Here is a 21,865-nt window from a genome sequence, read left to right as displayed (position 1 = left end):
GGCCTCTGGGCTCAGGGCACACGGTCTGCTCCCCACACAGGTCTTTAAACTCATTTATTGTTTGCTTGAAAACATGGGGACAGGGCAGGTCCAGCCTGGGCTCCGTCCGTGGTGCAGCACCGGCAGGCCCCGCCAGCCTGTCCCGGGTCTCAGGGCAGGAGGTGCGGCCAGGTGTCGGCAGCGGGGCAGGGCCGGGCCCATAGGGCCCTCAGGCCAGGGCACTGCCCACGACTTGAGAGAGGCCCCCGGGGGCCCCGGGCCCTGCCTGCGGAGGATCCTGCAGTCCAGGCTGGGCCCCTTTCCAGACCAGAGACTTCTCCAGTTTGGTCTTAAAAAGCAAACCGTGACCTGGCAGAGGGAGCAAGGGAGCAAGGGGTTAGGAACGGTCGGTGGGGCCCATGCCCCTGGCGGGTGGAGGGCCTGGCCTGGTGCCCCACCTGGGCAGTCCGCGGTCTCTCTGAAGGCTCGCTTCTTGCAGCAGCTGCGGCACAGGTTGAACACACACCTGCTGCCCTGGGCACAGGACAGCCAGTGAGCCGGGCTCCCCTGAGGCACCCAGGCCGGGACTCCTCGCTCCCAGGGCAGTGGTGAGACCGCAGGGCATCCATGCCCCTCTGCAGTTGACTCACCTTTGGATTCCCACACTGGTCACACTTGGCATACTTTGCTGAGGAGAGAACACGCAGGGCTGGTTGGCACTGCCTCCCTGTCACCAGCCAGTCTGCCTGCCGCCCCCGCCACCCTGACCAAGCTGGCACTGGGAAGATTTCCCATGGTTCCTCTCATCGGCCCTGCCTGGTGTCTGTGCCCAAAGCTTAGTGTCTGTCCTGGCACTTGGGGTTCAGCTCCCACAGCCCCCGGCAGAGGGGGACGAGGCGACGGAGGCCCTGCCGCCAGTGCTCACGCTTGAGGGAGGGGTCGAAGCTCTTGTGGGGGTTCTTCAGCCGCTTCTTCTGCTTGTTCTTGGACAGACTGTCCAAGCCGCCCTCCTCCTCCTCCAGGGCCCGCTTGCTACGGGTGCCGGGACCCGTGCTCTCGTCCCGGGGCCTGAGGGCACAGGTTGGTCGGCCAGGCCCCAGGAGACCCCATCACCCTTCCCAGAATCCAGAAGTAGGGGTGGGGGAAGACCTTGGCACAGTCCTTCAAGGATGGCAGAGCCAGGCCCTCCCAGGAGGCAGCCCCCCAGCCCTCTAGACCCCACTGAGGGCTCACCCCGGCCGCACGTAGGGCTGGCAGATCCAGTGGGAGAAAGGCAGGTCCCCTGCCGGCTGGGTGCCCGCCTCCTGCCGCGCCATGTCCTCCTGCGGAAGGCTGCGCTCAGCCACGGGCCCAGCATGGCTGTCCCCCGCCCAGCAGCCGCCTGCGCGCCGGGTACCTGCCTGGCACCGCAGCTTCAGCTCCTGGCTCACAGCAGCAATGCCCTCCAGTGTCTTCACTTTGGCCAGCTCCTCACGCAGCTCCTGGTGGACCTGCAGCCTGCGGAGCCCAAGGTGGCCCTGTCACCAGGGGTGGGGCCCAGGGTGCAGCCAAGCTGCCCTGATTCCCCCGGGTGACTTACGTGTGGTGCCACAGCTTGAAGAGGTGGGCTCGGACGTAGGACAGCGGGCAAGGGTGCTGCCGCACGAGGTCCAGGTACTCTTCCACCAGCTCCCACACGGCAGGGTTCCGGCCCTCAAACAGGGCAGGGTTGTGCAAGTTGCCCTCTGTGGGGACGGGACGGGGACGGGCGTGGGGCTGTGGGCGGCAGGCAGCTGGGGCAGCGGGGCTGGGGCGGGGTGAGGCGCCCACCTGCGCTCATGACGCCCTGCACGCCCGTGTCCCGGAGGCAGCGCTCCACGTCCTGCAGGTACTGGATGTTGCCATTGGCAAACACGGGGATGGTCACGGCCTCCCTGCCATGAGGATACGCGGCTGTCACCCCCACTAGGGCAGGGCCCACATCCCCAGGACACTGGCCACTCACCTCACAGCCCGGATGTGCTCCCAGGACGCCGCCCCCGACAGGGGACCCTTCTGCTCCTTGGTACGCCCATGCACGGTCAGCAGCTAGACAGACAGCCCAGCTCAGCCCCCACCGGCCCCTGGCAGCCCGGGCTCAGCTCCTGCCAGCCCCCACCGGCCCCTGGCAGCCCGGGCTCAGCTCCTGCCAGCCCCCACCGGCCCCTGGCAGCCCGGGCTCAGCTCCTGCCAGCCCCGACCAGCCCCTGAGGGCCTTCCTCTTAGCTCCTTAGCAGCAGCCCACACTGGACGCCAATGCGAGTCCTGGGTGCTGCACTTCCCGTCCAGCTCCCTGCTCATGTGCCTGGCCCTGCACCGTGTGGGAGACTGGACGGGGCTCCTGCAGTGGACCTGGCCCAGCGCGTCAGTCCTGGCCATCGAGGCCATGAACCAATGCGTGGGGAATGGCACTCCGCCTTTCAGGCACAGAAGCCCGATGGGCAGCCTTCTGGGCACTGCCTTGCCCCTAGCACAGAGCCAGGTGCCCTGGCAGAGGGGGCGTGCGGAGGGCTGCAGCTGCACCCTGCGTGGGCCTGTGGGGAGCCTCACCTGGCAGCCAGCCTTCTCCAGCATCTGGGCGTAGCGCACGGTCTTGTCGACCTCAGGGAAGACCCGGATCTTACAGGTCACGGGCACAGAGAGCTTCTCGTGGGCTAGTACAACTGCAGAGGGTGGGGGGGCAGGGACGCCTCTGTGGGAGCCCCCCGGTGACAGCTGTCACCCCCCACGGACGGCTGTCCCCCTGAACCCCCTCTCACAGTGCCCTGGCCAAACCCCAGCAAGGGCAAGGGTGTAGTACAGACCCCCCCCCATCCAAGGGGGCAGCTAGCCATGACAGATGCCCCCCGACAGAAGGGAGTCCGGGCCACGGGGCGCCATGCTGCCACTCACTCATCCTCTGCAGCAGGTCCCACTCCTCCTGCAGGAAGGCGCCGTAGTGACCTGTGAAGCAGCGCACCCTGTCAGCCACTGCCTCTTGGCGGCCAGGCTGGCCCTGCCCACAGCCGCTGTGCCCTGCACCATCCCTGCCCACAGCACCTGGGACGAGGGGCCTGTGCTCAGGCCAGGTGTGGGACCACAGGAGGTCAGGCAGTCCCGCAGCCAGCCGGGAGGGATTCTGTCCGCCATGGCAATTGCCCATGGGCTCCGGCGAGGTGCATGGCTGGCCCCATGGCCGCACGCGGGCAGTCAGGACCCCCCAGGACAGCCACAGTAGAGCCGGAGTGGGCTGAGAGGCACGGCCAGCCCGCACGCACCCACCCCACACCCAAGCCCCAGGGGACCCCAGCACGCTGGCCTCACGCACCTCGCTTGGCTATCATCTGTGGACAGCCCAGGTTCAGGTCGATGGCATCGCAATAGTCCTGGGCCAGCAGGGCCGCCTGGACGAAGACCTCAGGGTCGTTGGCACAGAACTGCAGAGGGGGCAGAGCGAGCCCGGCCATGGCCAGCCGCCCCACGGGGGCAGAGCGAGCCCGGCCATGGCCAGCCTTCCCACGGGGACAGAGCGAGCCCGGCCATGGCCAGCCGCTCCACGGGGGCAGAGCCAGCCCGGCCATGGCCAGCCGCCCCACGGGGGCAGAGCGAGCCTGGCCATGCCCAGCTGCCCCACGGGGGCAGAGCGAGCCCGGCCATGGCCAGCCGCCCCACGGGGGCAGAGCGAGCCCGGCCATGCCCAGCTGCCCCACGGGGACAGAGCGAGCCCGGCCATGCCCAGCCGCACCACGGGGGCAGAGCGAGCCCGGCCATGCCCACCCACGGGGAGGCCACGCGCCCCTGCCCACCTGCACGATGAGCGGCCGATCCTCTGGGCACACCTCGCAGTACAGGTTTTCCCTGCGGTAGTTGGCGTCGCGCACGAAGACCTGCGCGTGCAGCATCGGGGTGTAGCACAGGTGCACCCCGTGGCGGCGGCTCAGCAGCCTCCAGGCCAGCTCGCTCTGGTCCACCATGGGGGCCAGCACGTGCCGCGCGCCCCGCAGCGTGCGGCGCCAGAACTCAAAGCCCTGCAGCTTGGGCATGGCGCCCGGCGGCGCGGCGCCGCTCCAGGCTCGCCCGACTCCGCGCGGCCGCCGCTCCCCGCCCGCTCCCCGCCCGGGCCGCCGGAAAGCGCGCCTCGCAGGCCGTCCGGGTGGCCCGCGCGGTGCAGCGGGAAACGCGTCCCCCGGAAGCGGCGCGCGCCGGCCGGAACCGGGCCTGGGCCCCGCGAGCGTGCAGCCCCGGGACGGCGGCCTTGCCGCGGCGCGCACGGCGCTCCCTTCCCTCCCCGCGCGTCCTCGGCCCGGGCCCCGCCGGGTCGCCGGTGACCGCGCCCGGAGCCCGGAAACAGCGCCTCCCCGTGGCGACGCGCGCCCGGCCGACTTCCGGCCTCCTGCCCTGAGCTGGGGCCGAGTGCGCGTGCGGCGCTCCCGACCCCCGGCCCCTGACCCCCAGTTCCCCGGGGACCCCCGGCCCCCGGACCCCCAGATCCCCCGCCTACCGGGGACCCCAAGGCCCTCGGACCCCAGGGTGCTGGAAAGCTGGGCTTGGGACAGACAGCAGCCAGGGGCGGAGGGACTCTGTCCCGTTTCATTCTGATCACTGGACGGTAGAGCCCGCTGTGCCGTCTGCAGCCTGAGACCTGGAAGCCTGTGTGTGCTGGCAGATGTCCTGGTCCTGCCGGAGCCTGGCACCCCAGCCGGCGGGGGTCCGGCACCCCGGGCACAGGTAGGAGGGCACCGCAGGCAAGGCTGCACCCCTGGGAGGGCAGGGACGGCCCATGTGCCGAGGACCCGAGGTTCAGGCCTGAGCCGAGGCAGCTCTGGCCATGTGGCGCAGAGAGCCAGCTCCAGCCTTCTGGGTTTCCCTCCCTGCTGTCGGGGGTTCTGCTGGACCCCCGCCCACCGGCTGCCACTGCCCAAGCAGCTGCTCAGCCCCTCTCCCTGAGGGGGAGGGTGTTTAAAAATTTTGTAAGGATTTATTTTTATTGCAAAGTCAGAAATACAGAGAGGAGCAGAGACAGAAATATCTTCCATCCGATGGTTCACTTCCCAAATGACAGCAACAGCTGGTGCTGCGCCAATCCGAAGCCAGGAGCCAGGAGCTTCCTTCCAGGTCTCCCACGCGAGTGCAGGGTCCCAAAGCCTTGGGCCATCCTCGACTGCTTTCCCAGGCCACAAGCAGGGAGCTGGATGGGAAGTGGGGCCGTTGGGATTGGAACCGATGTCCATATGGGATCCCGGCACGTTCAAGGCAAGGACTTTAGCCGCTAGGCACTGGGCCCATGTGTTTAAATTTTATTTGTATTGAAAAGGCAGATTTACAGAGGAGACAGAAAAATGTTTTGTCCACTTGGTCACTTCCCAGGAACCTGCAATGGCCAGAGCTGAGCCAATTCAAAGCCAGAACTAGGACATGGGCTGGGGTCCCTGGGGTCCTCAGGGTCTTGGTGCTGAAAGGTAGGAGAGCTACCAGCTGAACTGCCACACCTGAGGTTTTTTGTTTTTGTTTTTAAGATTTATTTATTTTTATTGGAAAGTCAGATACACAGGAGAGACAGTGAGAAAGATCTTCCATCCCGTGATTCACTCCCCAAGTGTCCGCAACGGCCGATGCTATGCCGATCCAAAGCCAGGAGCCAGGAACTTCCTCCGGGTCTCCCACATGGGTGCAGGGTCCAAGGCTCTGGGCTGTCCTCCACTGTTTTCCTAGGCCACAAGCAGGGAGCTGGATGGGAAGTGGAGCTACCAGGATTAGAACTGGCGCCCATATGGGATCCTGGCGCATTCAAGGCGAGGACTTTAGCCACCGGGTCCATACACCTGAGGTTTTTAAAAAATTGTTCTTGTTTAATGTTTCCTTGAGAGCCAGAGAGGGAGGGAGCTGGGTGGCAGCTCAGGACCTGTGGGCGGGTCAGCCCGCAGCTGGAGCTCCCTGTGTGCGTGCGGGACACAGCATCGGAGCTGGAGCCAGGCTTGATCCCACGCACCCCGACCTGGTGTGCGGGGTCCCAGCTGACACGGCTGTCCGATCTTGCCGCCCTCAGCCTGCACTGCACAGCCGGCCCCATAGATGTGTGTGTCGCTAAGGTTTAAGGAAACAGGCACCTTGGGGAAGATCTCTTGATCTAAAACACACTGTTTCCACCCAAAGAGGGTATGAAATAAAAATTAAATAGGAGAGCCTGGCATGATAGCCTAGTGGCGAAATCCTCACCATGCACGTGCCTGGCTCCCGTATTGGTACCATGTCTTGACCGCTCCACTTCCCATCCAGCTCCCTTCCTGTGGCCTGGGAAAGCAGTCAAGGAGAGCCCAGAGCCTTGGGACCCTGCACCCGCGTGGGAGACCTGGAAGAAGCTCCTGGCTTTGGATTGGCTCAGCTCTGGCTGTTTTGGTCACTTGGGGAGTGAAATCAGTGGACGGAAGGTCTTTTTGTCTCTCTTCCTCTCTGTATATCTGCCTTTCCAAGAGAAACAATAGATCTTTTAATAATGAAATAAAATAGGGGCTGATGTTGTAGTATAGCAAGCTAAACCTCTAACTGTTGTGCCAGCATCCAGGTGACCCCTGGTTCAAGTCCAAGCTGCTCCACTTCCTGTCCAGCTCCCCACTTCCGTGCCTGGGCAAGCAGTGGACAGCCCAGGGCTGTGGCACCTGCGTGGGCGACCTGGAAGTGGCTGCTGGCCCCGGCCCAGCCTAGCAGATGACCTCACTCACTGAGACCGTTTCAAATAAAAAGCACGTGAATCTAAGCAGGGTCAGGCGGACAGGCCAGGGCAGCTCAGGGCAGAACAGAGTGTGCCGGCGACTACGTGCCAGGCCTTGCTGCTACAGACCCTCTGCACTGTGGGACAGTGCCAGGCGCTTCCTGGTGTCACTCCTGGGGGCTTCAGAGCTGGCAGCAGGGGACTTGTGTGGCACGCCTGCCTTCTGCATGGGCCCCTCCTCATGGCGGGGTCCCGCGTCTCCCCCTGCTGAGGGTGGGGTCCCCATGACTGCCCAGCTAAGGGCGGATGGTCCCCTGTGTCTCTTGCAGGCTCTTTTTTTTTTTCAAAGATGTATTTATTTTTATTGGAAAGGCGGATACACAGAGGACGAGAGGCAGAAATATCTGCTGCCCGATGGTTCACTCCCCAAGTGGCCGCAATGGCTGGAGCTGAGCCGATCCAAAGCCAGGAGCCTCTTCCAGGTCTCCCACGCGGGTGCAGGGTCCCAAGACTGGGCCATCCTCACTGCTTTCCCAGGCCACAGGCAGGGAGCTGGATGGGAAGTGGAGCGGTAAAGACTGGAACCTGCTCCCTGCAGGAGGCCAGCATCACAGGCAGCACCTGCCTTGCTCTGCCCAGGGCCAGCCTTTCCCTTGGGGGCTGGGAGACTGCAGCCCTAACCCGCCCTGGAGATGCCCAGCCAGCTCTGCAGCTGCTCCCGGGGCCACAGTGTGGACACTCCTCCCCCATGCGGATGTCTGTCCTGGTGTGGACACATCGCCTGCACCCCTTGTGCGTGCTGGTGCACTTGGCTCTGCTCTTGAAGTAACCGTGACGTGTCCAGGCTCTTGCCTGCTCGGAGGTCTAGACTGGTACCTGGGGCCGCTGCCGTGGCATTGCTATGCCCACCTGTAGTGCTGGTATCCCAGCTGGTATGGCCAGGAAAGCAGTGGAGGACGGCCCAAGGCCTCGGGACCCTGCACCCGCCTGGGGACAGGGAGGGAAAGCCTGGTTCCAGATAGGCTCTTCTCTGTTATTCAGCCTTTCAAATAAAGTCACTCTAAAAATATGTGCTTTTAGGTTTCTTTAGAAATGTCTTAAAAAGATGCTACTTAGGGTGTGGGCAGCCCTGTCGGGGGCTGGCAGGCTGAGTCCAGGCTGGCCCTGTGGGGCGGCTGCCAGCGGTGCCTCTCTGCGCAGCGGCAGGCAGCAGCAGAGCGAAGACTGGCACGGAGGTTGTTGCCAGCTCTGCACACGCTCTGGGTACAAACACTGGGTTGCGGTCAGGGCCCTCAGCCTGTCCCGGCTTCCTGCAGGTGTGGGAACCTTGGGGTTCACGTCTGTGTGGCAGTGCAGCTCCAGTGCACTGGGGCCTGCAGCACGCCCTGCCAGAAATGACCCCATCTGGCTTCAGCGTTTTTTTGATTCTTTTGTCTTACACGGCCTGCTGGACATTGATAAGCTTCCTACAATGCCTGCGTGGAGCTGGTGTCAGTGAGCTGGCTGCCCAGGGGCGGCCGACTGAACCCCTTCCTGTCCTACTGGCTGTCTTAGTCCGTTATGTGAGGGTGGGCCCTGCCTGGGTGGCCCCTTGGCCCGGAGCACCTCTCCTGTTCACTGTCCCAGGAATTGGGCGTGTGCTGCCCGGGGGGGGGGGCCCTAGGGAAGCAGGCCACTGACTGCCTGGGGCTGTGTGAGGTGCCCCAGCTGGCCCCTTGGGACAATGCCTCCTGGCATGGCAGGGGCCGGCCTGCTATAGAATGTCCAAGAAAACCTTTCTCCTTGCTGCCTCCCGCCTCAGCCTCGGGGAGCTCCCTGCCCATGGGCCGAGCTCTGCCTGTGGGTGACCCCAGGCCTCCCGGGGAGCTGTGAAGGAGGGAGAAGCAGACAGAGCTCCTGTGCGGTTTATTCAGGGGCCGGGGGAGGGTGCCGAGCAGCATCGTACGCCTTGGGGTCCAAACGAGACACGCCGCATGTGGCTCTTCACTCTGGCGGGCCACAACCGCGAGATGCCGGCAGCAACGAGCAGACACACACAGGCGGGCCCGGTGCTGTCCGCAGGGTCGGGACGACCCCACATCATGGGTGCAGCCGGACACTGGGGGCGAGGCCAGGGGGCCCCCAGCCCCCACTGCCCCATGATGGCAGAGGCTGGGCTGGGCAGCACTTCACAGAGGGGGTGTACCCGGGGCGGGCGTTTGCCCAGCGATGCAATAAATACAAGGGTGCACGCAAGGCGGCTGGTGGGGGCCCGCTTGACCCCGGCAGGCCTGGCTCTTCACAGACCGGGCAGGCGGTCTCCGAGCCGGGGGCTCCGGGCTCCCACGTCCGTGTGGGCCTTGGCGACTGTCCTGCTGCCGGCCGCGAGCGGGCCCCACCTGCAGGACCCTCCCGTGGCACTGCGGCCAGAGCAGTCCCGCTGCGGGCCTAGCCCTCCCGCACGCTCACTCGCGGCTCGGCCAGGGAGCTGTGGATGATGCCGATGATGGACTCGAGGCCACTGCCCTCCAGCAGCGTGCGGTGGTCGCCCTCGATCACATGCACCGACACCTTGCCGTCGCACACCTGCGGGGAACCTCGGGTCAGTGAGCCACCCTCCCCCGGCGCCCTGAGCCATCGTGCCCCTTCCTCTGTGCCCGCCCGCCAGCCCGGCACCCCACACCTGTGAGAGGTTGTAGTCGGCACCCAGGTCCTGGCCGTAGGCGCTGCCCGTCTTGGCACGCAGCAGTGTCACGTTGCCATGGTATTTGACCTTGGGGGTGTACTGCTCGACCGCCCGCAGCTTGTGGTAGAAGGAGTGGGCTGCGAAGCTCAGCTCCTGGCGGTCCAGGCCCTGGTGGCTCTTGGTGACCAGGTCCACGGCGGCTGCCACGCGCTCCTCCAGGTTGCTGAGCTGCAGCAGCGACTTCAGCAACTGTGCGATGGGGGTGTGAGTGTGTGCCCCGGTCCCCCCCCACCCAGGGCGCCCCCAGCCGCCACCTGCCCAGGGCGCCCCCGGCCGCCACCTGCCCAGGGCGCCCCGGCCTACCCTGCCATGCTCCGCGTCTGTGAACTGCTGTACGAAGAAGCAGATGGCCTCGGCCTCAGCCTCGGCCTCGGAGCCTGGGGTCATCTTGGCGCGATAGCTCTGTGGGGAGGGACGGTTGCAGCGGGGCGCTAGCCCGGGGGCCGGCACCCGTAGCCAGGGGCCCCGGACTCAGGTCTTACCTGGGTGTAAGCCAGCACGTACGAGTGGGAGCCGTCAAACAGGAAGAGGCTGTTGTGGGCAGGGGCCGCGCCCTGCTGGGCCTGCAGCTGTGAGCACATCTCGAAGGCCACGCAGGCCCCGTAGGAGTAACCGGCCACGCGGTAGGGGCCCTCGGGCTGCACCTGCCGGATGCAGTCAATGTAATAGGCAGCCAGGCTCTGGATGCTGTCCAGCGGGGCGGCCCGGGTGCACTGCAGGCCGTAGGTGGGCACGCTGAGCCGGGTGGCCAGGCTGTGGAACACGGTGGTGGAGCCCTCGATGGGATGCACCAGGAACAAGGGCCGCTCTGAGCTCTGCACAGAATTGAGCCTCGTTAGGGTGGGGCCCTCGGGGTTCACGAGCAGGGTGCTCCAGTTCAGCTGCTGCTCTCGGGCCGGGCTGCCCTCCTTGGATGTGGCCGACGACAGCTCTGTGGAGACAGGGAGGCGTCAGGCCTGGCCGCACACGCGGACTGCGGCTCCGGCGCCAAGGGCGGGCCTGCGGGCACCACACACCTGTGTCGGCGCTGGCCGTCGAGGAGAGCTCCTGCAGCCGCCGCAGCGTCAGCTGCCGCACCTCACGCATCGACAGCACCAGGTCGTGCTGGCGCTCCAGGGTCTGGCGCACCTCCACGCCCATCAGCGAGTCCAGGCCCAGGTCGGCCAGCGAGCTGTCCATGTTAATGCCGGCCAGGTCACGGATGCCTGCGGGGCAGGAGGGCTCGGTTGGCCGTCCGGCGGGGCTGCGGCTGTGGGCTCGGGTGCAGGGGGAGCGCGCGGAGCTCACCCAGAATGTGCGCCACGGCCTTGACCAGGTCCTGCTGGCCGTCGCCGTCGCTGCGGGCTGCCGCCTTCTTCTCAGCCAGCACGAAGCTGCTGAGCACGGTGTGGGGCTGGTGCAGGAAGAGCTCCAGCACCTCCAGGCAGGAGGCGATGCGCTGTGGCAGGGTACCCCCGATGACCGTGTCATTGGTGCCCATGGTCTCCAGGATGACGCCCACGTCGCCAACAGCACCCCACTGCACCGCCAGGCCTGCAGGGGAGGGGCCGGTGAGTGGTCCGGCGGGCGGGGCGGGGCCCGGTGGGCAGGCAGGCTCTCACCTGGCAGGCCGTCCTGTCGGCGCTGCTCGCAGATGCGCTCCATGCACGAGTTGGCGAAGCCGTAGTTGCTCTGGCCCGAGTTGCCACGGCCGCAGCTCACGGAGGAGAAGACCACGAAGTAGTCCAGCTCGGGGCATGCCTCGCGGCTCACCCTGCGGGCACCTGTGTCACTCCTTCTGGCCGCTCCCAGCCCCGCCGCCCTGCGCCCGCAGCCCGTGCCCACCTGTCCAGGTTCATGGTGCCGTGGTACTTGGGTTTGCTGACATCGAGGAACAGGGCGGGGCTCTGGTTCTCCAACATGCCGTCCCTGAGGACCTGCGGGGGAGGCAGCCTCAGCTCCCAGCCGGGCCTCGGGGTGCTGTCCCTGGGGACCCTGCCCAGGGTCTGTCCTCACCATGGCCAGGTTGAAGATACCTCCGACAGGCCCCAGCTGCGCGGCCTCGGCCACCAGGGCCCGCGCGCTATCAAGCGAGCTGGCATCCTGGGTGGACACCAGCACCTGCACACCCTGGCGCCGCCACTCGCGGACCTGCTTGGCCTGGTAGCCTGCAAGACACGGGGCGCTGGGGGCCGGCAGGGGCAGGGGGCACCGCCGCCGCGGGGGACCACCCGGGGCCCCACCCACTCACCTGTACGGATCCCCGAGCGGGACGTGAGCACCAGTCGCTGAGCCCCGCGCAGCACGAGCCACCCAGCCAGCTCCAGGCCGAAGCCGCCCAGGCCGCCGACCAGCACGTACGTCTTGTGTGGCGGGCAGAAGGTCTTGGAGACGGCCATGGTCAGGGTGGGTGTAACTGCCTTCAGCCCTGCCTCCTGTTCCTCCTCGCGCACCTGTGGCCGAGCAGCCCAAGGGCTCAGGTGCTGCCCGGCTTGCCCAGCGTGCCCAGCTCGCCTAGTGCACCCAGCCTCACCGGGGCGCCCGGCCTGGGGTGCCCACTCAGCCTCACCTGGACGATGACCTTGCCAATGTGCTTCCCCTGGGCCATGTAGCGGAACGCCTCCTCCACCTGGTCCTTGGGGAACACAGTGCGTTTGAGGGGTTGCACCACCCCATCACGGATGCCTGCCCGCAGCAGCTCGGCCACCTCCCGCCAGTCCTCGTTGGCGTCTTGGAAGAGGGCGTCCAGCAGGACTCCGTGGAAGGTCACGTTCTTGAGGAAGACGGCCATGCCTGGACACGGAGGAGAGGCGGGCGGCTCACTCAGGGCCCAGTGGAGGGGCACTCCAGGCCACCCCCGCCCGGCGGGCCCTGGCACTCACCCAGCGGGTGGTTGTTGGAGAGGTCAAACTTGCCAATCTCCAGGAAGCGGCCGTGCTGGGCCAGGCAGCGCACGCTGGCCTGCAGCTTCTCCTCCGCCAAGGAGTTGAGGACGAGGTCAACACCTGGGCGGGAAGGGGCGTCGGGTCAGGGCCCGGCCCTCCGCCTGGGCCGCAGGGAGCCCCGCGGGGGCCCCGGCTCACCCTTGCCGGCCGTGTGCCGCAGCACGTGCTGCTCGAAGGTCGTGTCGCGCGAGTTGGCGAAGCTGGTGTCGTCAAGCTGAGGGAACCGGGCCTGGAGGTACGCCCGCTTCTCGGCCGACCCTGGCAGGGGATGGACGGCCGTGAGCTGGGCCGCCGCAGACTGGGCAGGGCAGGGGGACAGGGCGCAACCTTACCCACGGTGGTGAAGACACGGCAGCCCATGCTGAGCGCGATGGCGATGGCGGCCTGGCCCACGCCGCCGGAGCCCGAGTGGATGAGCACCGTGTCCCCTCGCTTCATGCGCCCCCGGACCAGCAGTGAGTAGTAGGCAGTGGTGTACACGACCGGCACCGAGGCTGCCTCCTCCAGGGTCCTGGGGACACACCAGGGGTCAGGGGGCTTGGCTGCCAGCTGCCCCACATCCCCGAGGGGCCCTGGTCCACTCACCAGCCGGAGGGCACATCCCAGAGGAAATCGGACGTGAGCAGGACGGAGGTGGCCAGGCCCTCCGCAGGTACCAGCCCCATCACGCGGCGGCCACAGGCGTCCCGGCCAGAGAACTCCATGCCCAGCATGCAATCCCTGGTGCTCCACTTGCCTGGGGCAGGGCCAGGGGGCAGTGAGCTGGCAGCGCCTCCTCCCCCGGCCCTCCCAGGGCCCAGAACCCCGGCACACCTGGGATGGCGTCGGCTGACAGCTTGCCAGTGGCCAGCATGATGTCGCGGAAGTTGAGCGAGGCGTAGTAGACGGTGCAGAGCTGCGTGCCGGGGCTGGCGGGCTGGGCGTGCCGGAGTGGTGAGCACACCCAGCGGATGGACGAGAGGTCACCACGGGTGAGCACGTTGACGAAGGCGTGCGCCGTTGGCTCCAGGGGCTTGTCTGTGGGCGGCAGGTGTGGGCTGCTGCGGGGCCCCATCTCGCCTCCTCAGCCCGCCCTCGCTGTGCCGGGAGCTGGCGGCGGGGCGACTCACCCTGCTCCAGCGGCAGGTGGCGGAAGGTGCCCCAGGCCCCGTCGCGGTACACGTTTATCACCAGGTCCGTCCGCAGCACGTCCTCCAGCTCCGGAGACCCGGGGCCCAGGGCCGGGACGCGAGACTCACTGCTGAGGCTGGACAGCAGGATGCACCTGCAGGCGGCAGAGCGTGAGGGGCTGGGGGGTGAAGGGGAGGGGGCTGGGAGGGCGCGGCAGGTGTCTCCTACCGAATCCGGTGCCCGCCGGGCTCTTTGCGGAGGCAGTTCACCAGGCCCACAACGCCCGACGTGGGGCAGCTCATGGCTGTCAGCCACACGGGCCGGGGCGAGTCCTCGGCCAGGATGTCCTGCAGGACAAAGCAGCGGGGTTGGCCTCTGTGGGACCTGGGCCGTGTCGGGTGGGGCCCCGTCCCCAGGTCCAGACCTTCAGAGGGTCCACCCAGCGGAAGGTGGCGTCGTCCACCGGCAGGAAAATGGGGCTGTGGTGTGGGGCTGGCCGGCGGCACAGGAAGAGAGCGGAGCCGTAGCACGAGGTCTTGACGGCCACAAGCTGCAGGGTGGCCTTGGCCATCAGCTTCTCCCACTCGTCCTGCAGGGCGGAAGCGGGTATGAGTCCTGCGTCCTGGCACCCCCCAGCCCTCCCTGCCTGACCACTGCCCACCTGTGTCAGCAGGCTTGGCCCCTGTTGAGGCTCGGCGGCCGCGAGGAAGGCCAGGGTCTCGCCGAGGGTGTGTCCCCGGAGCAGAACGTGCAGCAGCAGAAAGCCACCTTCCTTGAGGGCTGCTGCCATGTTGCCCAGCGCAGAGGCCGGGTCCCCGAGGTTGGCCAATGTGCAGTTGCACACCAGCAGGTCGGCTGCGCCCAGACTGCTGGGGGCGGGGCCCTCGGGGTCCCACTGACTCTGGCCGATGCCCCACTGCTGCAGCTGGGCCTGGGCGGCCTCCAGGGCCTGGCTGTGGCGGTCAGTGGCCGTGTAGTCCAGCTGCAGCAAGGGCTGGCTGTTGAGCAGGTCCGGAATGCGGGTGAACAGGTGACCCTCGCCGGCCAGCACCTGGCATGGAGGCGTTCCCCCGAATCAGGTGTGCACCAGGCAGAGGCCTCCACTGCAGCGGACCATGCCAGCCGGAGGCTCCTGCACACCTCCCGGGGGCCACGGGGTGGGGTGGGGTCATCGTCCCCCACAGTAGTCACAGAGCAACCCGAGCCCAGGCACTCCCTGTGTGACCATTGGCCTGGCACGTACCTCTACCACCTTCATCCTGGGGCTCGCCAGGTTCTCCAGGGCCATGTCCACACAGACCTTGAGGGCCGGGCAGGCGAGGAGGCCGCTGAGCAGTGGGTCTTCGGGCAGCAGGGACCTCTCCTGGGCCAGAGCGTGGGTGAGAGCCTGCTGCAGGTTCCCATTGAGCTGCAGCTGGCAGGCCGCCGCCAGCAGCCGAGGAAGAACCTGCTGTGGGGGCTCCTGGGGCACTGGTACCCTGGCCCCGTCCAGCCCAGGCACAGCCATTTTCAGTCCCTGCTGGGCCACCCGGGTCTGCAGCACCTGTGCCAGCCCTGGCGGGGAAAGAGAGAGACAGTCCTGCTGGCCCTGGCGTGCCCAGTCTGCTCGGGGCCCGGCCCTCTGGCGCAGGCAGCAACCCCACACACAAGGCACTGACTCGCTGCGCATGGCCGCCCCCACCACACCCTGCAGGGTGCTCCTGGAGCCGTGCCGTCTGGGGGCTCACCCTTGCACAGCTGCAGCTCCTCCTGCAGGGCAGCATTCTCAGCCAAGCAGCTGCCTTCCATGTGTGGCACGAAGCAGAATTTCTCCAAGATGGGCGCCAGCTGCTCCTGCTGGCGCCGGGGGGCCGCGGAGGTGTGCAGGCCCGCCAAGTGAGCCCCCCCGCTCACCAGGGTGCCCAGGCAGCTGTCCACCACTGCGTCGGCCGCTGCGGGGAAAGACGGGTGAGCGTGGGCTGGGTGGGGCTCAGTGGGGCACGGTGGGCACGGGAGGCTTACCTTGGGCCTCACCCCACGAGTGCACCTTGCGCAGGTGCGTGGCAGGGTCGATGTGCAGGGCAGTGATGCGGGTGGGCAGGCGCAGGCTGCGCTGGCTGTGGCCCAGGATGGACACCTGCAGCATGGCGTCCAGGAAGGTCACCCAGTTGTCGTTCCACAGCAGCTGGCCGGAATTGCCTGTGGCATAGGGGACGGCCCTCATACCGACTCTCCAGAGTCCCCTGTCCCCGCCCAGGGTGCAGAGACCCCTGCCCACCTTCGAGGTTGGCCTCCAGGACGCCCTGGAAATGGGGGCCGTAGTCATAGCCGCGCAGCCGCAATTCCTTGTACACATCAGCCTGGGCCAGGCGGAAGGCAGCCATGGGGTCTGCAGGACTCTGGCCTTCCAGGAGCTCAAAGAGCTTGGGGTTCGGATCCTCCCACTGGTACACCTTCCCTGGGGGTGGCAAGGGGCTCAGGATCCATCCTGCGGTCCATTCCCTGCTTCCGGGGCGGGGGCTGCCATCACCGCACCCTGTCCCTGCTCACCGCTCACGATCAGGTTGCCATTATCAGACACCTCGAAGGCACGGGAGGCTTCCAGGAGCCGCACCTCCAGGGTGACAGTGCCTGCAGTGTGTGGGGGGTCAAAGTCAGAAGGCAGCAGAACCCCCGGGGTGTCCCGAGCAGCCCCAGGCCCAGGGCTCACCGGACTTGGGCAGGATGGTGGCCTGGTGCAGGGTCACATCCTCAAACACCACGGGCAGCTGCTCCATGGCCAGGCCCAGGCGGCGGGCCAGCGTCCGCCAGGCCAGGCACAGATAGCCGGTGGCAGGGAAGATGACACGGCCGTCGATGCAGTGGTCCACCAGGTAGTGCTCAGGGGACTCGGGGCTGGTGTCTGTGGGCGGGCACAGGCCTCAGCGCGCCCCTGGGCCCGGCCCACCCCCCACGCGGAGGGGCACCCAGCTCACCGATGGTGTAGACAGTGGCAGAAGAGGAGCTGGAGCCATTGGGGAAGTCCTCGGCGGCAGGCACGTCCCAGCTCTGGCTGTGTTCCCACTTGATGTAGGGCGAGATGAGCGGGGTACCCCGTGGGGCCGGGAACTCCACGGGTGGGAACAGTGCATCGGGGTCCACATCGGTGCTGGCGGGGACGGAGACATGAGCACGTGCCAGGGCGCCGGGGTCCCCCACGCCCAGCACGGCATCCGGACGCCTACCCGGTGAGGTGCAGCTTGCCCAGGTTGGTGAGCAGGAACTCCAGGTTGTCCCTGTGGTCTTTCTTCATCAGTGGCAGGATGGTGCAGCTGGGCTTGAGGCCCCGCTTCAGGACGGCCTGGGGCGACAGGGCCGGGCTGAGCTGGGCTGGGGGTGGGAGAGGAGGCGCAACCTTGCCCCTCTCCAGAACCACCACACTCCCCTGCCCCGCACGCCCCCTTGCGCACCTGCAGCAAGGCATGAGGGGCGATTTCCAGCACCACAGCCTGCTCGGGGACGTGCCACAGTGCCTCCTGGAAGAGCACGGGGCTCACGAGGTTGTTGACGTTGTACTCAGCCGAGGACGTGCGGGCCAGGCTGCCCTGCCACTCGGCCTCCGGGATGGAGGTGCTGAGCCAGCGGGCAGAGCGCGGCCGCGGCTGGCGGATCACCTGTTGGGGATGGAGCAGAGCGGGCTCAGGGGGAGTGGGCCCCTGCCCGCGGCCAAGTGGACCCCTTGCCCGGGCACACAGAACCCACCTTCTTAAGCTGCTCCAGCAGCGTGGGTGCGATGGCATCCATGAAGTATGAGTGGAACGCCAGGCCACCTGTGCGCACCTCCTTGGCAAATACGCCCTCCTGCTTTAGCTGCTGCACAAACTCGGCCATGGGCGCCTGGGGCGAGCGGCAGAGGTCAGGGGCTGCAGCCTATGCCCACACCCCCTGCCCTGGGTTCACACAGACGGGCAAGACTCACCTGAGGCCCCGAGATGGTCACTGTGTCCACGGAATTGTGGCAGGCGGGCACGATGCCAGGCGGGCAGCGCTGCTTGCATTCCTCCCAGGAGAGGCCTATGAGGGGAGGGCCCAAGTGTGGCTCACCGACCTGCCTGCCTTGGGGCAGTGAGGTTGCCAGCTGCTGTCATCTGGGGGTGGCTCAGTGGGGCACGGAGGCCCCTGCAGTGACCAAGCAAGGCCTCACCCTGCTCTCTGCCCACCCTTCCCCTGCTGGGCCCCTGCAGCCCTTGGGGATTCAAAGAGCAGAAGCCAGGCCCAGGGCACCACACGGATGCGCCACATGGATGCGTGTGTGGGCACTGGGGGCTTGGCTCAGTAGCCAGTGTATGGGACAGCACACCTGCTGGCAGAGGGGCCCACTCCTTCCCAAGACCACAGGCGCAGCAGGGGAGCCATACCCACGGCAGCCATGGCACCCGATGGGAGGTGGGCGTCCTTGATGCACTGGCCCCTCCAGTAGGCGGCCAGCACGGCCTCCTCCTGGGACAGGCAGCCGTCGGCGTAGCCGCAGGCCACCTCCCCCAGCGAGTGCCCGATGATGCCGTCTGGCTGCAGCCCCACAGCGGTCAGCAGATCGATGAGAGCGATCTGGGGGAAGCCGAGGCTGCGTCACGCCAGCCCAGGGTGGGTGTCCCCCAGGTGGACGTCCCCCAGCTCCTCTGCCCAGGGCCCTGGGATGCGTGTCCCCCAGCTCCTCTACCCAGGGCTCCCGGGGTGCGTGTCCCCCAGATCCTCCGCCTGGGGCTCCCGGGGTGGGTGTGTGTCCCCCAGCTCCCGGGGCTCCCAGGGCGGGCGGGGGGGCATCCCCCAGCTCCTCTGCCCAGGGCCCCGGGGTGGGCACAGGGCTGCGCACCTGGATGGCCGTGAGGCTCACGAAGGCGTACACAATGTCATCAAACACGCCCTCCTCGGGGTTCAGCAGCAGGTCTGAGACCTTCACCCCAAATGGTGCCAGAGTCTGGTCTGAGTGCAGGATGGAGGCCCGGAAGCGGTCTAGGCGCATGAGGCTCCGCCCCATGCCATGCCACTGCGTGCCCATGCCTGCCCAGAAGAGTGTATTAGAGCCCGGCGGCTGCCCAGGCCACTGCCCACAGGGGTGCGGGCCGCGTGCGGGGCAGGGCCTCACCAGAGCAGATGAACCAGAGTGGGCGCTTGCCAGCCGGCACCTGCTGCACATCCTGGCTGCTGCCCTCGCCGCCCAGCACGGAGTAGCCCCGGAAGGGCATGGCGGCAGGGGAGGTGGGCGCGATGTTGTTGAGCATGCTCACAAAGGTCAGGTCCTGGCTGTGCCCCTGGCCCTGCTCAAGCAGGCTCTGGACGGCCTCAGGGGTGCGCCCACTGGCGAGCAGCAAGCGGGGCAGCGCGGCGTGCGGGCCACGGGGCACGGAGGCCCGGGTGTTGGGCTGCAGGATGACGTGCACGTTGGAGCCACCGAAGCCAAAAGAGTTGATGCCCACGTTGCCACCACGCACGGGCAGCGGCTGGACCACCACCTGCAGCCGGCCGTCGCTCAGCGCCGGCACCTCAGGGTTGGGGTTGTGGAAGTGCAGGTTGGGGGCCCAGACCCCGTGCTCCAGGGACAGCAGCACCTGCAGGCAGAAGCCCCCGTCTGCAGAGCCTGCTCTTTGCAGGCACGCCGTGGGGCCAGCCCATGGGATGCCGAGAGCCATCCCTCCCCGGGGCCTGTACCTTGGCTAGGGACGTGAGTCCTGAGGCAGGCTCGGGGTGCCCCATGTTGGACTTGGTGGAGCCGATCAGCAAAGGCTCCTTGCGGGAAGCGCACAGGGCTCGTACGATGCCATTCAGCTCCTGGGGGTCACCCACCTTAGGGGGACACGGGAGGGTCAGAGGTCACGGCTGTGCTGCCGTGCAGGGGGCCGTGGGCGGGGTAGGCTCACCTTGGTGCCCGTGCCATGGGCCTCAATGTACTCCAGCGACTCGGGGGCCAGGCCAGCTGGTTCGTACAGTGAGCGGATAAGCTGCTCTTGGGCCTCCCCGGAGGGGAATGTCACACCTGGGGGTGAGACAGTGTCTCAGGCTGACCCCCACCCCCAGAGTCCTGTGCCCAGCTTGGTCCCACCTCTGTGTCCCCTGGCCTCTCCTCCCCATCCCATATCCCTGCTCCCCGTGTCCTGTGCCTCCCCTCACCCTGTGTTCTGTAACCCCGACCCCACACTTGGCCCCACCTCTGTGCCCCCTAGCCTTCCCCCCACCCGTCCTGTGCCCCAGCCAGCTCCACCCTGCCCCCCACTCGGCCCCCCCCTCCGCCACACCTTGCTCCTTGCTGCCGTCGGTATTCGTGCCACTGTTGAGGATGGTGGCATACACGCGACGGGCCAGCGACTTCCTGGTCAGCAGGACGGCCACCACGGCCTCGGAGCGGCAGTAGCCGTTCCCTGCAGAGAGCTGGCCTTAGCGGTGGAGGCCAGAGGCCCTGGTTCCAGCACCCCCCCACCCCTGGCCCCCGCGCCCCCCACCTGCATCGTCGAAGGACTTGCAGGCGCCCTCGGGGCTCAGCATGCCCAACTTCATGAACTGCACAGACGTGTTGGGTTTGAGCAGCAAGTTGATGCCGCCCACCACAGCCGCCGGGCACTCCCCGCTGCGGATGGCCTGGTAGGCATTGTGCAGGGCGAGCAGGCTGGAGGAGCAGGCCGAGTCCAGGGTGACGCTGGGCCCTGGTGGGGGGATGCAGGAGTGGGCACCTCGGGCAGCCCCACCCCACCCCGCAGAACCACCTCCCATCTCAGAGCGGCTGGCACGACCCACCTTTGAAGTCGAAGAAGAACGAGAGCCGGTTGGCCATCATGGCCCGCTGGCAGCCCACCATGCTGTAACCCAGGAGGGTCTCGGGGTCTCGGCTCAGGGCCTCCGAGGCCTCCGAGCCGCTTGCGCCCACCCACACGCCGGTGTGTGTGCCCCGGAGGGAGGCGGGATTGAGGCCTGCAGGGTCAGGGGGCAGGCCCAGGTAGGGCAGAGAAACAGGTCAGGAAGTGGGGCGTGAGGCACTGTCCCCCAGCCTCCCCGGGTCCCTGGGGTCACGGGTCTGAGCTGAGCCTGCTGGCCCCAGCGCCTGGCCCCAAGGGCGGCCCGGCTGAGATAAGCAGACAAAGGCTGAGTGTCCAGGCAGGGAGGAGAGGGGCCCGGGGCAGCCCCAAGGGAGCGAGGCCCAAGGTGGCACCCGGCACGGGGGTCGGGGTGGTGACAGGCCGAGCTGCCAGGTCGGTCCTCCTCTACAGCCATCACCCCCGCCCTTGCCCAAGACCAAGGCAGACACGGGACAGTGAGGAAACTGGGGCGCCGGGGCACGCCAGGGACGCAGCTGGCAGGCGGTTGTGAAAGCGCTCCAGGGCCCTGCGTGGCCGCTCACCTCCGTCCACGATGGCCTCGTAGGTGACCTCCAGCAGCAGCCGAAGCTGGGGGTCCATGGTGTGCGCCTGCTTCGGGTGCACGCCGAAGAAGGCGGCGTCGAACTTGGACAAGTCCTTCAGCTTGCCGGAGCGCCGGGGCAGGCCGTAGAGCCCTGCGGGTGGCAGCGCGCTCAGCCCACGGGGACGGACCAGGCCGCCCGCGAGTGGCTCCAACCTCGGGCCCCCACTCACCCGCCTTCCAGCGGCGGTCGTCGTCCGTGACCATGTCCACGCCGCCCACCAGGTTGGCCCAGAACTCCTGCATGTTGTCCGACTCGGGCAGTCTCCCGGACAGGCCGGCAATCACCACCTCCTCCATGGCTGCTCTGCGGGACGGCCCGGGAGACAATGGAGGCGGGGGCGTCGGGCCCGGGCCCCGGACTCGGCGCGCGCTGCAGCCACAGGGCTCGGGGGGCAGGCGGCCCTCGCCCCACAATGGGCCGGCCCGGAGAGGCGCTGCGGGACGGTGCCGGCCGGCTCGGCACACCTGTGCAGGGCCTCGTGGCCCGCGCTGGGCCGTCCTCCCGCCTCGCAGGGGCCCCGGGCTGCTGCGGAGGGTCCCCCTGCGGCGGCGGGGCCGGAGCCGGGGCGGGAGGGCGCCTCTCTGCGGCAGAGGGGGCAGGGGCGAGGCCCGGGCTGCTCCAGCGACTTCCGCCGGCCGGCCTCGTGCGCGCGGAGGCCCGGCTCGCCCCTGGCCCCGCGCGCAGCCCCAAGGATGGGCGCTTGTGGCGTGGCTCCCCAGAGGGCCCCGCGCCGTGCTCCCCCACTTCCAGGCCCGCCGAGTAGTGGGGTGCAGGCCCCGCGCCCTCGCCGCGCCCCCCGGGCCTCCGCGCCCCCCCCGGGCCCCGCGCCCCCCTCAGGGCCCCCGCGCCGTGGGGAGCTCCCCAAACGCCTGCGGGGGTGCGGCGCCCACGGGGCCCCGGCCGAAGCCCCGTACCTGGTGAGGGCGCGGGCGGCGGAGAGCGAGGAGCAGCGCGGGCGGAGCGGAGCGGGCGCCGCGGCGTCTCTCTGGCTCCCTCTAGGCCGGCGCCGA

The 21,865-nt window shown here is 67.8% G+C and overlaps 3 protein-coding genes across 3 annotated transcripts in view; all 3 read right to left on the bottom strand.

Moving 5' to 3' along the window:
• Nucleotides 1–38: 38 nt before the first annotated feature.
• Nucleotides 39–4,072, bottom strand: DUS1L (dihydrouridine synthase 1 like). Its single transcript, XM_040989734.1, has 13 exons — nt 3,783–4,072; nt 3,305–3,413; nt 2,890–2,940; nt 2,548–2,660; nt 1,964–2,046; nt 1,789–1,892; nt 1,559–1,703; nt 1,380–1,476; nt 1,213–1,301; nt 905–1,047; nt 630–667; nt 438–513; nt 39–348 (listed from the first exon to the last, which is right to left on the bottom strand). Exons 1-13 carry the CDS (start codon nt 4,017–4,019, stop codon nt 209–211), a joined length of 1,425 nt encoding a protein of 474 aa, XP_040845668.1. The 5' UTR covers nt 4,020–4,072; the 3' UTR covers nt 39–208.
• A 4,503-nt stretch (nt 4,073–8,575) lies between these two features.
• FASN (fatty acid synthase) lies at nt 8,576–21,839 on the bottom strand. Its single transcript, XM_040989732.1, has 42 exons — nt 21,770–21,839; nt 21,025–21,158; nt 20,793–20,945; nt 20,192–20,365; nt 19,900–20,100; nt 19,696–19,818; nt 19,321–19,436; nt 19,112–19,246; nt 18,549–19,011; nt 18,276–18,463; nt 17,821–18,010; nt 17,382–17,476; nt 17,165–17,299; nt 16,873–17,076; nt 16,648–16,763; nt 16,399–16,571; nt 16,134–16,325; nt 15,974–16,054; nt 15,702–15,881; nt 15,446–15,622; nt 15,172–15,375; nt 14,688–14,998; nt 14,106–14,495; nt 13,869–14,033; nt 13,673–13,791; nt 13,444–13,598; nt 13,148–13,351; nt 12,920–13,070; nt 12,667–12,845; nt 12,473–12,592; nt 12,272–12,394; nt 11,959–12,182; nt 11,641–11,842; nt 11,406–11,557; nt 11,235–11,326; nt 11,012–11,163; nt 10,698–10,943; nt 10,427–10,615; nt 9,893–10,341; nt 9,714–9,812; nt 9,348–9,599; nt 8,576–9,250 (listed from the first exon to the last, which is right to left on the bottom strand). The coding sequence occupies exons 2-42, from the start codon at nt 21,149–21,151 to the stop codon at nt 9,113–9,115; spliced, it is 7,539 nt and encodes a 2,512-aa protein (XP_040845666.1). The 5' UTR covers nt 21,152–21,158; nt 21,770–21,839; the 3' UTR covers nt 8,576–9,112.
• The window catches only part of CCDC57 (coiled-coil domain containing 57), a 53,340-nt gene continuing 53,163 nt past the window's right edge, over nt 21,689–21,865 (bottom strand). The window contains exon 20 of the mRNA XM_040989367.1: nt 21,689–21,769. Within this exon, the coding sequence (XP_040845301.1) occupies nt 21,689–21,769 (81 nt within the window). The remainder of the gene's footprint in view (nt 21,770–21,865) is intronic.

Source organism: Ochotona curzoniae, unplaced genomic scaffold, assembly GCF_017591425.1.
Source record: "Ochotona curzoniae isolate NIBS_2020 unplaced genomic scaffold, NIBS_Ocur_1.0 contig_523, whole genome shotgun sequence".
In the NCBI taxonomy this organism is placed as follows: domain Eukaryota; kingdom Metazoa; phylum Chordata; class Mammalia; order Lagomorpha; family Ochotonidae; genus Ochotona; species Ochotona curzoniae.
Note: the sequence above shows the minus strand (reverse complement) of the source record. Positions and strands in the feature narration are given on the sequence as shown.

Coding starts and splice junctions, on each gene's coding strand:
- FASN (XM_040989732.1), bottom strand. CDS start 21,151: ATGGAGGAGGTGGTGATTGCCGGCCTGTCCGGGAGACTGCCCGAGTCG. Junction 12,846..12,919: donor TGGGATGTGCCCTCCGGCTG/GTGAGTGGACCA, acceptor GTGTGTCCCCAG/GACCCTGGAGGAGGCAGCCT. Junction 11,164..11,234: donor GGCACCATGAACCTGGACAG/GTGGGCACGGGC, acceptor AGGTGCCCGCAG/GGTGAGCCGCGAGGCATGCC.
- DUS1L (XM_040989734.1), bottom strand. CDS start 4,019: ATGCCCAAGCTGCAGGGCTTTGAGTTCTGGCGCCGCACGCTGCGGGGC. Junction 2,941..3,304: donor ACAGATGATAGCCAAGCGAG/GTGCGTGAGGCC, acceptor GCTGCTTCACAG/GTCACTACGGCGCCTTCCTG. Junction 1,704..1,788: donor GCAGGGCGTCATGAGCGCAG/GTGGGCGCCTCA, acceptor CCGTCCCCACAG/AGGGCAACTTGCACAACCCT.